This window comes from Chrysochloris asiatica, unplaced genomic scaffold (assembly GCF_000296735.1).
Source record: "Chrysochloris asiatica unplaced genomic scaffold, ChrAsi1.0 scaffold00073, whole genome shotgun sequence".
Taxonomy (NCBI): Eukaryota; Metazoa; Chordata; class Mammalia; order Afrosoricida; family Chrysochloridae; genus Chrysochloris; species Chrysochloris asiatica.
The window spans coordinates 3,308,973-3,320,807 of NW_006408591.1; the positions used below are offsets into that span (position 1 = coordinate 3,308,973).

Below are 11,835 nucleotides of genomic sequence, written 5' to 3' on the forward strand. Positions count from 1 at the left end.
CCTTTTCAATTTGTCATTCCCTGCATAGTAAACCATGTGGTTGTCAGATTCAAAATGGCCAATACCAGTCCATTTCAGCTCACTAATGCCTAAGAAATCGATGTTGATGTGTTCCATTTCATTTTTGACAACTTCCAATTTTCCCAGATTCATACTTCGTACATTCCATGTTCTGATTTTCAATGGGTGTTCCAAAACTCTTAATTGTGCTCATGAAGAACCTGTATATAGGCCAAGAGTTAGCCATTCAAACAGAACAAGGGGACATTTATTGGTTTCAAATCAGGGAAGGTATGTGTTAGGGTTGTATTCCTTCAGAATCATACGTTTTCAATCTGTATGCTACGCAAATAATCCAAGAAACTGGGTTATATGAAGAAAAACATGTCATCAGAATTGGGGAAAGATTCATTAATAATCTACAATAGGTAGATGATGCAACCTTGCTTGTTGAAAGTGAAGAGGATTTAAAACGCTTACTGATAAAAATCAAAGACCACAACCTTCAATCTGACTTGCATCTCAATGTGAATAAAACAAAAATCCTCACCAATGGACCAATAAATAGCATCATGATAAATGGAGAAAAGATTTAAGTTGTCAAAGACTTCATGCTGGTTAGATCCACTATCAACAATCACACAAGCAGCAATCAAAAAATCAAATGACATATTGCATTAGGCAGATCTGTGGTTACACAAGACCTCTTTAAAGTGTTCAAGAGCAAAGATGTCAGTGTGACTAAGGTGCACCTGACCCAAGCCTTGATATTTTCAGTCATCTTATATGCATGTGAAAGTTAGACAATGAGTAAGGAAAATATTTAAAGCATCATGGATTGCCAGTAGAACAAACAAATCTCTGTTAGAAGAAGTACAGCCAGATGTTCCTTAGAGTTGTCTCTCATACCTCAGGCACATTCTCAGGAGGCACCAGTCCCTGGGGAAGGGCATCATGCTTGGTAAAGTAGAAGGTCATCAAAAGGAAGAAGACCCCAATGAGATGGATTGGCACAGTGGCAGCAGCAATAGACTTAAGCATAGCAATAATTGTCAGATTTGCTCAGAACCAGACAGTGTTTCCTTCTGTTGAGCATAAGATTGTTACGAGTTGGAACTGACTGGATGGCTCCTAACAAAAACAACCAGGAGCTTCTATTTATAGCACATGAGAGGATTTCTGAATAGTGATGAAAATCTTCCTTAATAAGAATTCATGGATCCTAAGTGAGTTGATATCTAGACAAGTGTTATGTAAATGATGTACAGGTGCTGGAGTGACTGACACTTAGGAACACACAGACTTGAGATGGGTGAGTGTTAACCCTTTAAGACTATGATAATAGCTTTGAAGCTTCCCCTGAAAATTGTATGGATGTTGGCTATAATTTCAGCATGTTCAGGAACCTTCTGGAGCCCACCATTGGGCCTGGGTAAGCCTGAGTCAGCACAGAGGCCTCATCATCTTTTGTCATCATTATAGTAGTAGGACTTGCAGTAGCAGCAGCAGCATTAATAGTAGTAATAGTATCAATATTCATAGTAAACCCATATCATGAAGTTGATTCCATCTTATAACAACACTGTATTGGGTTTTTGAGGCTGCCCATTCTTACAGGAGCAGAAAGCTTTCTCCTGCACAGCAGCTAGTGGGTTTGAACTGCTGACCTTGTGGTACTTATCCTACAGCACCACTATTGTTTATAGTAGCAGCAGTCATAGTCATAATAGTTACATTTATCGAGTGATTCCACTTGGAGCTCATCTCATCCACACAGAAAAGAATGATCCGCATTCCCAGTTTCTAGAAAACGGAGCCTCACTGAACTCACGTAGCTTCTCCAAGTCACACAACTAGGACCTATCAGAGCAGGATTGGAACCCAGTTCAGTGGTAGAATTGTCACCTTCCATATGGGAGACTCAAGTTTAATTCACAGTGTGCCACATGTGCTGGCACCATCCATCTGTCCATAGAAGCTTAGGTGCTACTGTAATAATGAGTAAGTTTCCAAGGAGACAGTAGGAAGAAGAGCCTGGTATACTTCAAAAAACTTAGCCAATGACATTTATATAATATACCACAAAGGAGACAGTTACAGACACAGTTACCAATACAGCTACAGATATTTAACTTTTTTAACATTTAATGTGGTTTGTGCAAAAGTTTCCAGGCAAATTTAGTTTACCATTCAATAATCTATACACATTTTGTTTTGTGACCTTAGTCACAAATTCCCTTAATGTAACAGTATTTTTCCCACCTCCTTTCTGGGTTCCCTGTTTCCAGACATCCATCTTTCTGCCCCTTCCTGCCTTCTGAACTTTATTGTTGGGCAAATATTGCCTTCTTTGTCTCATATGATTGATTGTTCTAAAGAAGATGTTCCTCGCGGGTGGTGGTGTTCACTTTAGAGGCCTGTCTATTGTTTGACTGAAAGACAATCTCCAGGATGGGTTGAGTTCCAGGTGTGAAGGATGACTAAGGGGTTCCATCAGTCTCTATCAGACCAGTAAATCTGGTCTCTTTCATTATTTTCAATGTTGTTCTATATTTTTCTCCCACTCTGTTCCTGTCATAAATTGGATTGTCTCCCAGAAATATGTATCAACTTGGCTGGGTCATGATTCTCAGAGGTTTGGCAGTTATATAATGATGTAATGTGACAGTTTTGTGATGATCCCTGACAAAGTAGGATGTAGAACATTGTCTTTATGGACTATGTTATGCCAATTGACCTAGAAGTCACCTGAGACTATGGCCCTAAGCCCTCAAACCCTCATTCCCTCAAGGTGTTTGGTTATGGCTTAGAAGTTTGTATAATGTTGCCCACTTCATGCTCTACTATCCAAGCAGCATGTACAAATACATATATAGAGAGAGAGAAATAACCAATTCTTGGGCAAAACCAAACACCTCACAAGATTGGTTTTCTGGGTTTGATGGGACATCTCAGTTAACTGTAGACTGTAGATCATAAAGTGTATGTTCTGTACCTAGATGTGATGAGTAGTGTCCGGAATCTTAAAAGTTTTGTGAGTGGCCATCAAAGATACAATTATTGATCTCTACTGGTCTGGTGCTGTGGGGTAATGCACCAGACTGCAAAGCTGTTTGAACTACAAGGTCGGTGGTTCAAGCTCACCAGCAGCTCCTCAGAAACCCTACACAGGGTCGCTATGGGTCAGAACTGACTCGATGGCACAAAAGAGAAGATGTGAAACCAAAGATCCAGAGAAGGCAGTAGTTTACAGGTCTAAGTCTACATGAGCCATGGCCTCATCTATCCTGAGGTCAGAAGACAGCTACCACTACCAAGAGTTCTGATCAGAGCCACAGTAGGTGGATCCTGATACAATGCAAGAAAAATGTTGAACAGATCTCAAATTCTTACAAAGTCCAGACTTATGGTACCCACTGAGATTAGAAGGCTCCCCTAGACTATTGCCCTGAAGTATGCTTTAAACCTTAAACCTAAACTATCCTTGGAGGTCACCTTTTAGCTAAATAACAGATTGGCTCATAAAATAAAGAGTCTCACCCATGAATACTGAGTTTCATTTTAAAAATCACCTATAGAAAACGTAGTGGTTACGAATCGGGCTGCAAACCTTAAGGTCAGTGGTTCGAAACTACCAGCTGCTCCGCGGGAGAAAGATGAGGCTTTCTACTCCCGTAAAGATTTACACCCTCGGAAACCCTGTACAGGGTCACTATGGGTCGGAACCGACTCGACGGCACTTAACAACAACAACATAGAAAACCAAATGATCAAAATTTACATTGAAGCAAATATGAGAAGGTGAGGGGGCAGGGACACCGAAGCAGTGGAAATGGTGTTATCAGAACAGAGTGAATGAAATGATGCTGTGTTGTGGAAAATGTGACCAGTATCACTGAATAATCTGTGCAGAAATTGTTAAATGGGAACCGAATTTGCTGTGTGCACTTCCACCTGAAAGACAGTGACAGCTAACAACAGCAACAGTACCAGCAACTTCACCTGTGAAGTCTGAGCAGGTCCTTAACCAGCTACCTCCACTGCCTCATTAAATGTCTGTTGCACCAAATCAATAACCATCTGAACAGGTTCTGGGGACAGCTCTGTCATTTACCTGTTAACTTCCAGCAAGTCACTTGCCCTCTCTGAGCTTCTCAGTTAAGGAGGAAGCTTTCCCAGTTCTGGGAAACCATGACTCTAGTGGGGCGCTGTGGGATAAAGCACTGAACCGTAAGGTCGGTTTGAAACCACAAGGTCCGTGCTTCAAACTCACCAGCCGCTCCTTGAAAACCCTATACAAGGTCACTATGAATCAGAACTGACTCGACAACACTTAACAGATGCAGGGCACAGACCAAGAGACGTGGAGCCAGGCGCTGGGACATGCACAGGGAGGTGAATATAAAGTCAAAGAGTCCAGCACAGCCCTGACTCCCACACAGCACAGAGCATTTCCAGAAATCCACATTTATTTCCTGTGGGTGTTTTCTCCCCTCCCTTGGCAGCTCTGCGTAATCCCGCGCCGCTCTAGGGAAAAGTCGACTTGGGTGCCCAGGAAGAAAGATTCCTGTCACCGATTCTAGTTCATGCCAAAGAGGCTCAGCACCTTCCTTAGTTAACTGCGGCTTCTTTTCCAGGGCAGGGCAGGGAGGGAGGCAAGCAGAGTCCCTAATGCCAATGATTACTTGGTGGCCATGTGCCGTGGAGTCAGTTCCGACTCATAGCGACCCTGTACAGGGTTTCCGAGGCTGTAAATTTTTACGGAAGCAGAAAGCCTCATCGTTCTCCCGCGGAACAGCTGGTAGTTTCGAACTGCTGGCCTTGAGTTTCGCAGCCCGAGAGAGGAAGGAGAGAGGTAGGAAAATGTGTGGAATCTGTGGCTACCAGCGGTTCAGTCCCTGACCCACACTGCCGCCCAGTGGTAGGTCTGGAGAAGCAAGCAAGTGCTGTTGAGTCATAGCGACCCTGTATAGAGTTTCCAAGTTGCTGCTGATGAGTATGAATCACCAACCTTGTGGTTCAAATCGACCTTGAGGTCGAGTGTTCATCCTACAGGGGATAAAGCTAAATGAAACTCATTGCCATCCAAATTGATTCCGACTCACAGCGACTATTAAGGATTTGAGAGACTGTTCTTTTATAGGAACAAACAGCCTCTTCGTTCTTTTTCGGAGTGGCTAGTGGGTTTGAACAGCTAACCTGTCGTTAGTAGCCCAGTGCGTAGCAGTGCCACCAGGGCTCATCTCTGACTTTACAAAGACTGAATTTAAATATGGAAAGGACCCAGCTCAAATCACTCAACTAAAGGAAGGAAACGAAGCCCTCAAATGAAAGCAATTTACCAAAAATGATGCATCAAGTTACCAGACAAGAGTTCCCAAATACTTTGTAGTTGTTAAGTGCCATGGAGTTGATTCCAACTCATAGTGACCCTATGCACAACAAAACGAAACAGATGTGTCGATCCATCATCTTGTTGAACCCTCCACTTTACCAAGCACAATGTCCTTCTCCAGGGACTAATCCCTCCTGATAACATGTCTCAAGTATGAGACACAAAGTCTCAGCATCCTGGCTTCCAAGGAGCATTCTAACTGTACTTCTTGCGATTCAGATTTGTTTGTTCTTCTGGAAGTCCATGGTTCTTTTAATATTCTTCTCCAACACCATATTCTAAATGCATTGATTCTTCTGTGGTTCTTCTTATTCACTGTCCAAGTTTCACATACATACATTGTTGTTGGTTTGTGCCGTGGAGTAGATTCTAACTCACAGCGACCCTATATAGGGTTTCCAAGGAGCAACTTGTGGGTTTGACCTCATGGTTAATAATCCAGTGGATTTCCATATGAGGTGATTGAAAATATCATGGCTTCAGTCAAAAAGAGTTTTCCTTGGTGTGGCGCTGTAGGATAAGTACTGGACCAAAAAGTCAGTTTGAACAACCAGGCTGGTGATTAAACTCACCAGCTGCTCCTCGGAAACCCTATATAAGGTTGCTATATAATGAGTTGGAACTGATTCAATGGCACTTAACAACAACAACATAATTAGATTGCCAGTTCAATCAGTGATTTATAAGACTGATAATTATTATTAAATTTGTTTCCATTAATGCAGAGTTGATTGTGTAGCAGGCACCTGATACTCAGTGTGCTAATAAGAAATGGTTATGTTTTATCTTGTTTAAGCCTCACAACAACCCAGAGAGATAAGTACTATTATTACTATTGTTTTACTAAGAAGGAAAGTGAAGCTTAGGGGTCATATGTAACTTGCTAGAAGTTATATGACTGCTGTTAGAAGAGCCAGGATTGTTTGATTCCAAATATAAAAGGGTGAGCCTGTCATGCTGAAATTCACACACACACACACAAAAAAAACCCAGAATGTAAATGGGATAAGAGAGTGAAGTCATCATTCACCAGTCAGACAAAAAGGATTAAAAAGACTGACAAAACCCAGAGTGGTGGAGGTGTAAAGGTAATGTCCATGGGAAGGTAAATGGGTACAACCAGCTCTTAAGGCAATTTATCAGCACTTAAAGGTGGAACTGACCCAGTGATTCTTTATTTAGGAATGTATCCTACAGATAAATCCTCAAAAGTGCAAAGTAGAGAAAGGAATGAGGCCATTCGGTTTATAACAGCCAAAAATTGGAGACTACCTATTGACAATCATTAAGGAAATGTTTAGAGAGCCCTGGTGGTGCAATGGTTAAATGCTCAATTGCTAAATAAAAGGTTAGTGGTTCAAACTCACCAGCCACTCCACAAGACACTAGGCCTGACAGTCTTCTCCTATAAAGATCGCAGCCTATGAAGCCCTATTGGGCAGTTCTGAGTCAGAAACTTACTGGATCTCTCTCCACAGCGCATAACCACCACCACCACCACCATGAGTCGGAAACAACAGCACCTAAAAGAAAAACAACCAAAACAAAAAACTACTTGAACACAGGGTGACAGCGTGACCTTCATGTATGTTCTATTGTAATCAGCTGTTGACAAACATGCTCCCAATAACAGGACCATGGCCCAAGTCATCTTTGCATCCTCACAACTTGGATTAATACCTGACACTTAGCAGATGTTCAGTATTTGTAGAATGAATGAACAAAAAATCAATGAGTGAGTGAAAATAGTTACCGCTATCATAAGGAGCTCTGGTAGCGTAGTGGTTACGAATAGGGCTGCGAACTGCAAGGTCAGCAGTTCGAAACTACCAGCTGCTCCGCGGGAGAAAGATGAGGCGTTCTGCTCCCATAAAGATTAACAGCCTCGGAAACCCTGTGCAGGGTCGCTATGAGTCGGAACCGGCTCCACGGCACATAACAACAACAACTGAGTGGTGTAAATGGTTAACGAACTCTTCTAACTGAAAGTTTGGAAGTTCAAGTGTAGTGGTTACGAACTGGGCTGTGAAGCGCAAGGTCAGCAGTTCGAAACTATCAGCGGTTCCGCGGGAGAAAGATGAGGCGTTCTGCTCCTATAAAGATTTACAGCCTCGGAAACCCTGTGCAGGGTCGCTATGAGTCGGAACCGACTCCACGGCACATAACAACAACAACAACTAACGTCAAGGTGGACAGTTCCAACCCACCAGCCGTTCAACATGATAAAGATGAGGCTGTCTTTTCCTGTAAAGTTTTACAGTCTCAGAAATCTATAGGTCAAAATAGACTCAATGGCAGTGTATTTAGTTTGGTTTTAAGTATTCCCATCCCATTTCTCTCCACTTCACGCTTTGGCAACCATTTTGTATTTCATGTGTATTTTTTTATTTGTAAGTGTTCTTGAAATATGTGAGTGGTTGTTTGGTGTGTTGCTTATATGGTTGTTGTTGTTGTTAAGTACTGTAGAGTCAATTCCAACCCATAGCGACCCTGTATAGGGTTTCCAAGGAGCAGCTGGTGAGCTTGAACCACCGACCTTGCAGTTCAAATGACTTTGTAATGTGATGCGTACTATGATGCATTATCCCACAGCGCCACACCAGGACTCCACTTATATTGTTGTTGTTGTTATTAAGTGTTGTCGAGTTGGTTCCAACCCATAGCAATCCTGTATGGGGTTTCTGAGGAGCAGCTGGTGAGCTTGAACTGCCGACCTTGCAGTTCAAATGGCTTTGCAATCAGACGCATTAACTTGCAGCGCCACACCAGGACTTATATGGTGCTATGTTATAAATCCCATTGTTTCCTACTTTTTCACTTGTTGTTTTGTTGTTGTTATTATGTGCTGTGGAATCGGTTCTGACTCATAGTGACCCTGCACAGGGTTTCCAAGGCTGTAAATCTTTATGGGAGCAGAAAGCCTCATCTTTCTCCCACGGAGCAGCTGGTAGTTTTGAACTGCTGACTATGCAGTTTGCAGCCCGATTTGTAACCACTATACTACCAGAGCTCCTTTACTTTTTTTCACTAAGGACAATGTATTTAAGAACCTTTCTGATTGCTGTGTGAACAAGCCATCTGGGGCTTCTAAGTGCTATATAAACTCCATGCTATACATCCACCCCATTTAACTTTCATAATCCCTGTCAAAGAAGCCCGAGTTCCCCCAACTCCATGTCACCACAAACAATGCACCATGAAATTCCCCTAACATTCCTTATGGGTCTATGTGAGAATTCTTTGAGATCTGTGCTCCAGAACAGATTTGATAAGTCACAATGTGTGTATAGGAATCCTAGGTGGTGCAAACAGCTAAATTATGTACACGCACTTTAAACAGTGACCAGTAATAAGTTGCTGTCCAGTCGTTTCTGGCTCATGGCAACTGCACGTGTATAGAGTAGAGCAATGACTATTGAAATCAGGTTGGCAGACCTTTCTCTCAAGTTACCTCTGGGTGAATTCACACTGCCAGCCTTTTGGTTAGTAGTTGAGCATTTAGCTGTTTGCACCACCTAGGATTCCTATACACATATTGTGACTTATCAAATCTGTTTGTTTGCTTGATTTAAAAAAGACCAGAGATATTGGCTGGTTAAAGGTTCAAAGAATAGAGGAAGTGTTGAGTTTGGTACTAAAATGAACACAGGATTCGCTGTTCTGAGATGGAAGGAAGGCGATCATTCCAGGCAGCAGAAAAGGCCTGGCGACAATGTTTCAGCAAAGGATGTTGAGGAAAGGGCCTCATTACTCACAACTTGCTCTTTCTGTCCTTGTCCACCCCAACCCCGTCCCCCTGCAGGCTCCCTGTTCTCCACCCTGAAGCCCCCCGACAACGTGTTCAAGGTGGTGTTCTGGCTGGGTTACTTCAACAGCTGCCTCAACCCCATTATCTACCCGTGCTCCAGCAAGGAGTTCAAGCGCGCCTTCATGCGCATCCTCGGGTGCCAGTGTCGCGGTCGCCGCCGCCGCCGTCGCCGTCGCCGCCTGGGCGGCTGCGCCTACACCTACCGGCCGTGGACGCGCGGCGGCTCCCTGGAGCGCTCGCATTCGCGCAAGGACTCGCTGGACGACAGCGGCAGCTGCCTGAGCGGCAGCCAGCGAACCCTACCCTCAGCCTCGCCGAGCCCGGGCTACCTGGGCCGCGGCGCGCAGCCGTCGCTCGAGCTGTGCGCCTTCCCGGAGTGGAAGGCGCCCCGTGCGCTGCTGAGCTTGCCCGCGTCGGAGCCCCCGGGCCGCCGCGGCCGCCACGACTCGGGCCCGCTCTTCACCTTCAAGCTCCTGGCGGAGGCCGAAAGCCCCGGGACCGACGGGGGCGCCAGCAACGGGGGCTGCGAGGCAGCGGCCGACGTGGCCAACGGGCAACCGGGCTTCAAAACCAACATGCCCCTGGCGCCCGGGCAGTATTAGGGCCCCCCGCCCAGCTTCCTTTCCCTGGGGAGGAGTCGTCGTGGGGGGTGGGCGGGCGGAGGGAGGGAGGGGAGTGTCAGCGTCCTGTAGACACGGGCCCTAAGGGGAACCAAGGGGAGGGGGGCGGGCCGAGGGGCAGCTGCTTTTCTGGCAGGGGCATGGGTGCCAGGTACAGCGCGGAGAGCTGGGCCGAGCATGCTGAGAGCCTGGGGGACCCGACGCCGTCCGGGATTCACGCCTCTCTCTCTCTCTGTATATATATAAACGAGTTTCTCTCTACATGTATTTAACCCTGGGTACAGGTGAATGTCTGTGCGGTGTACCTGTGGTCTGCATGTGTGCGTGTGCCGGGCGGCCCGCGTGGGGCCAGAGCGTGTGTGCGCCCAGGGGACAGCCGGAGGCGCTGTTGTCTTGTAACTTCGTACCTCTCAAGCCCCTCCTTGTACTTCACTGAATGGTGGGACTTTTGATGTGGAAACAAAGTCTGATATTAAAGATTATTTCTCCTGTGTGGCTTTGAGTCGTTTGTGAATGTGGTGGCAGTCAGAGTCTTGAATTTCCCTCAGGTTTGTCACAGTCCCAGGTGCCTTATCGCACTTTGCTTCTGCTCTCTAGCCTCCACCAGCGGAAGGCCTGTTCTCACAATGAAGCAGCAGCCAATACAAATAGATCAAGGGTCTTTCCTTCTTCCTGGATCTCTTGGCCTCATTTCTGCTTTTATGATAGCTGCCCTTTGGCAGAACGTGTGCCCTTGGATTTGCCCCATAAATCCTGCTTGCCTGTTTTTGACCCTCATCAGCATCTAAGGCCTCTTGCTGCTTATTCCTGCTGGGAGTAACACTGGTCAAGATCAGGCCTGATCCCTAGGGTGACAATCCTGCCACCATTCCCTGGCCAGCACCTTCATAGGCCTGTCCCCTGAGAGAACAGAGGAACCAAATATGGGCTTTGTTAAGATTGAATTGTGTTCTCCAAAAAACAGGTGTTGTAAATCCTAACCTCTATGCCTGTGTTTATAATCCCATTTGGGAGTGTGTTGTCTTTACGTTAACAAGGCAGGATTAATATAAAGTATATCTTAACTCAATCTCTTTTGAGATACAAAAGAGATTACATACATGAAAGCTAGCAAGCAGATGGAGAAGGACATCCTGCTTGATAAAGTGGAGGGACAGCAGAAAAAGAGGGAAGACCCCACACACACACACACTCAGTGGATTGGCACAGTGGCAGCAACAATGGACTCAAGCATAGCAGCAATTATGAGGCTGGTGCAGGACCCAAAGATGTTTCATTCTGTTGTATATGGGGTCATTATGGATAGGAACCAACTCGATGGCACCTAACAACAACAGCTAGCAGATATGGAGTAAGATAGATGTCAAAACTAGTAGAGATTCCCAAGGAACCTGAAGCAAACCTTAAGGAGCCAAGGACCCGCCTTCCAGAGCCTAGAGGCAGCACTCTGGATTAGAACGCCTAGCCTCCTAAACTGTGACAATGTAAATCTCTGCTTGTGAAAGCCACCCACATGTGGTATTTCTGTTTCCGCAGCACCAGGTTGGTTCCCTTCCACTCCTGAGCATCACCAGGCCAAACACTCTATTTAACTTTTAGGACTCCTTAAGCTTCTGGATCTAGATAATCCCTCATCTTTAGTTGCTGGAGATTGTCTAAACCAGAGTTTTTTCATGCACATCCTTTGAGACACTGATGAAAGCTACAGACACTCCTTCCAGAAAAAAAAAAAAAAAAATGAACATACAAGTATCCAAAAAAAAAGTACATTGTCATACAATTTCAGATGTGTCACTCTGTTTAAGATCCCTTAAGTAAGCAAAATTCAGCTAAACTGAATTTCAGGATTATCTGGGCCAGTCCCCTAATTTTTACAGCTAGAAAAACCGAGGTATATAATTTGATCAAGTCCCACCAAAGTTAAGAGTAGGCCATAGATCTCTCACCTCTGTCTTGTCCTTTTACATTTCCCTGTGCTGCCTTCCTAGGGTTGTGTCTATCCTATCATAGAG

The 11,835-nt window shown here is 44.9% G+C and overlaps 1 protein-coding gene across 1 annotated transcript in view; it reads left to right on the forward strand.

Moving 5' to 3' along the window:
* The window catches only part of ADRA1B (adrenoceptor alpha 1B), an 89,107-nt gene extending 78,793 nt beyond the window's left edge, over positions 1 to 10,314 (forward strand). Inside the window, exon 2 of the mRNA XM_006864921.1 lies at positions 9,198 to 10,314. Coding sequence (XP_006864983.1) covers positions 9,198 to 9,805 — 608 coding nt within the window. The 3' untranslated portion in view covers positions 9,806 to 10,314. The remainder of the gene's footprint in view (positions 1 to 9,197) is intronic.
* Positions 10,315 to 11,835: the final 1,521 nt, after the last annotated feature.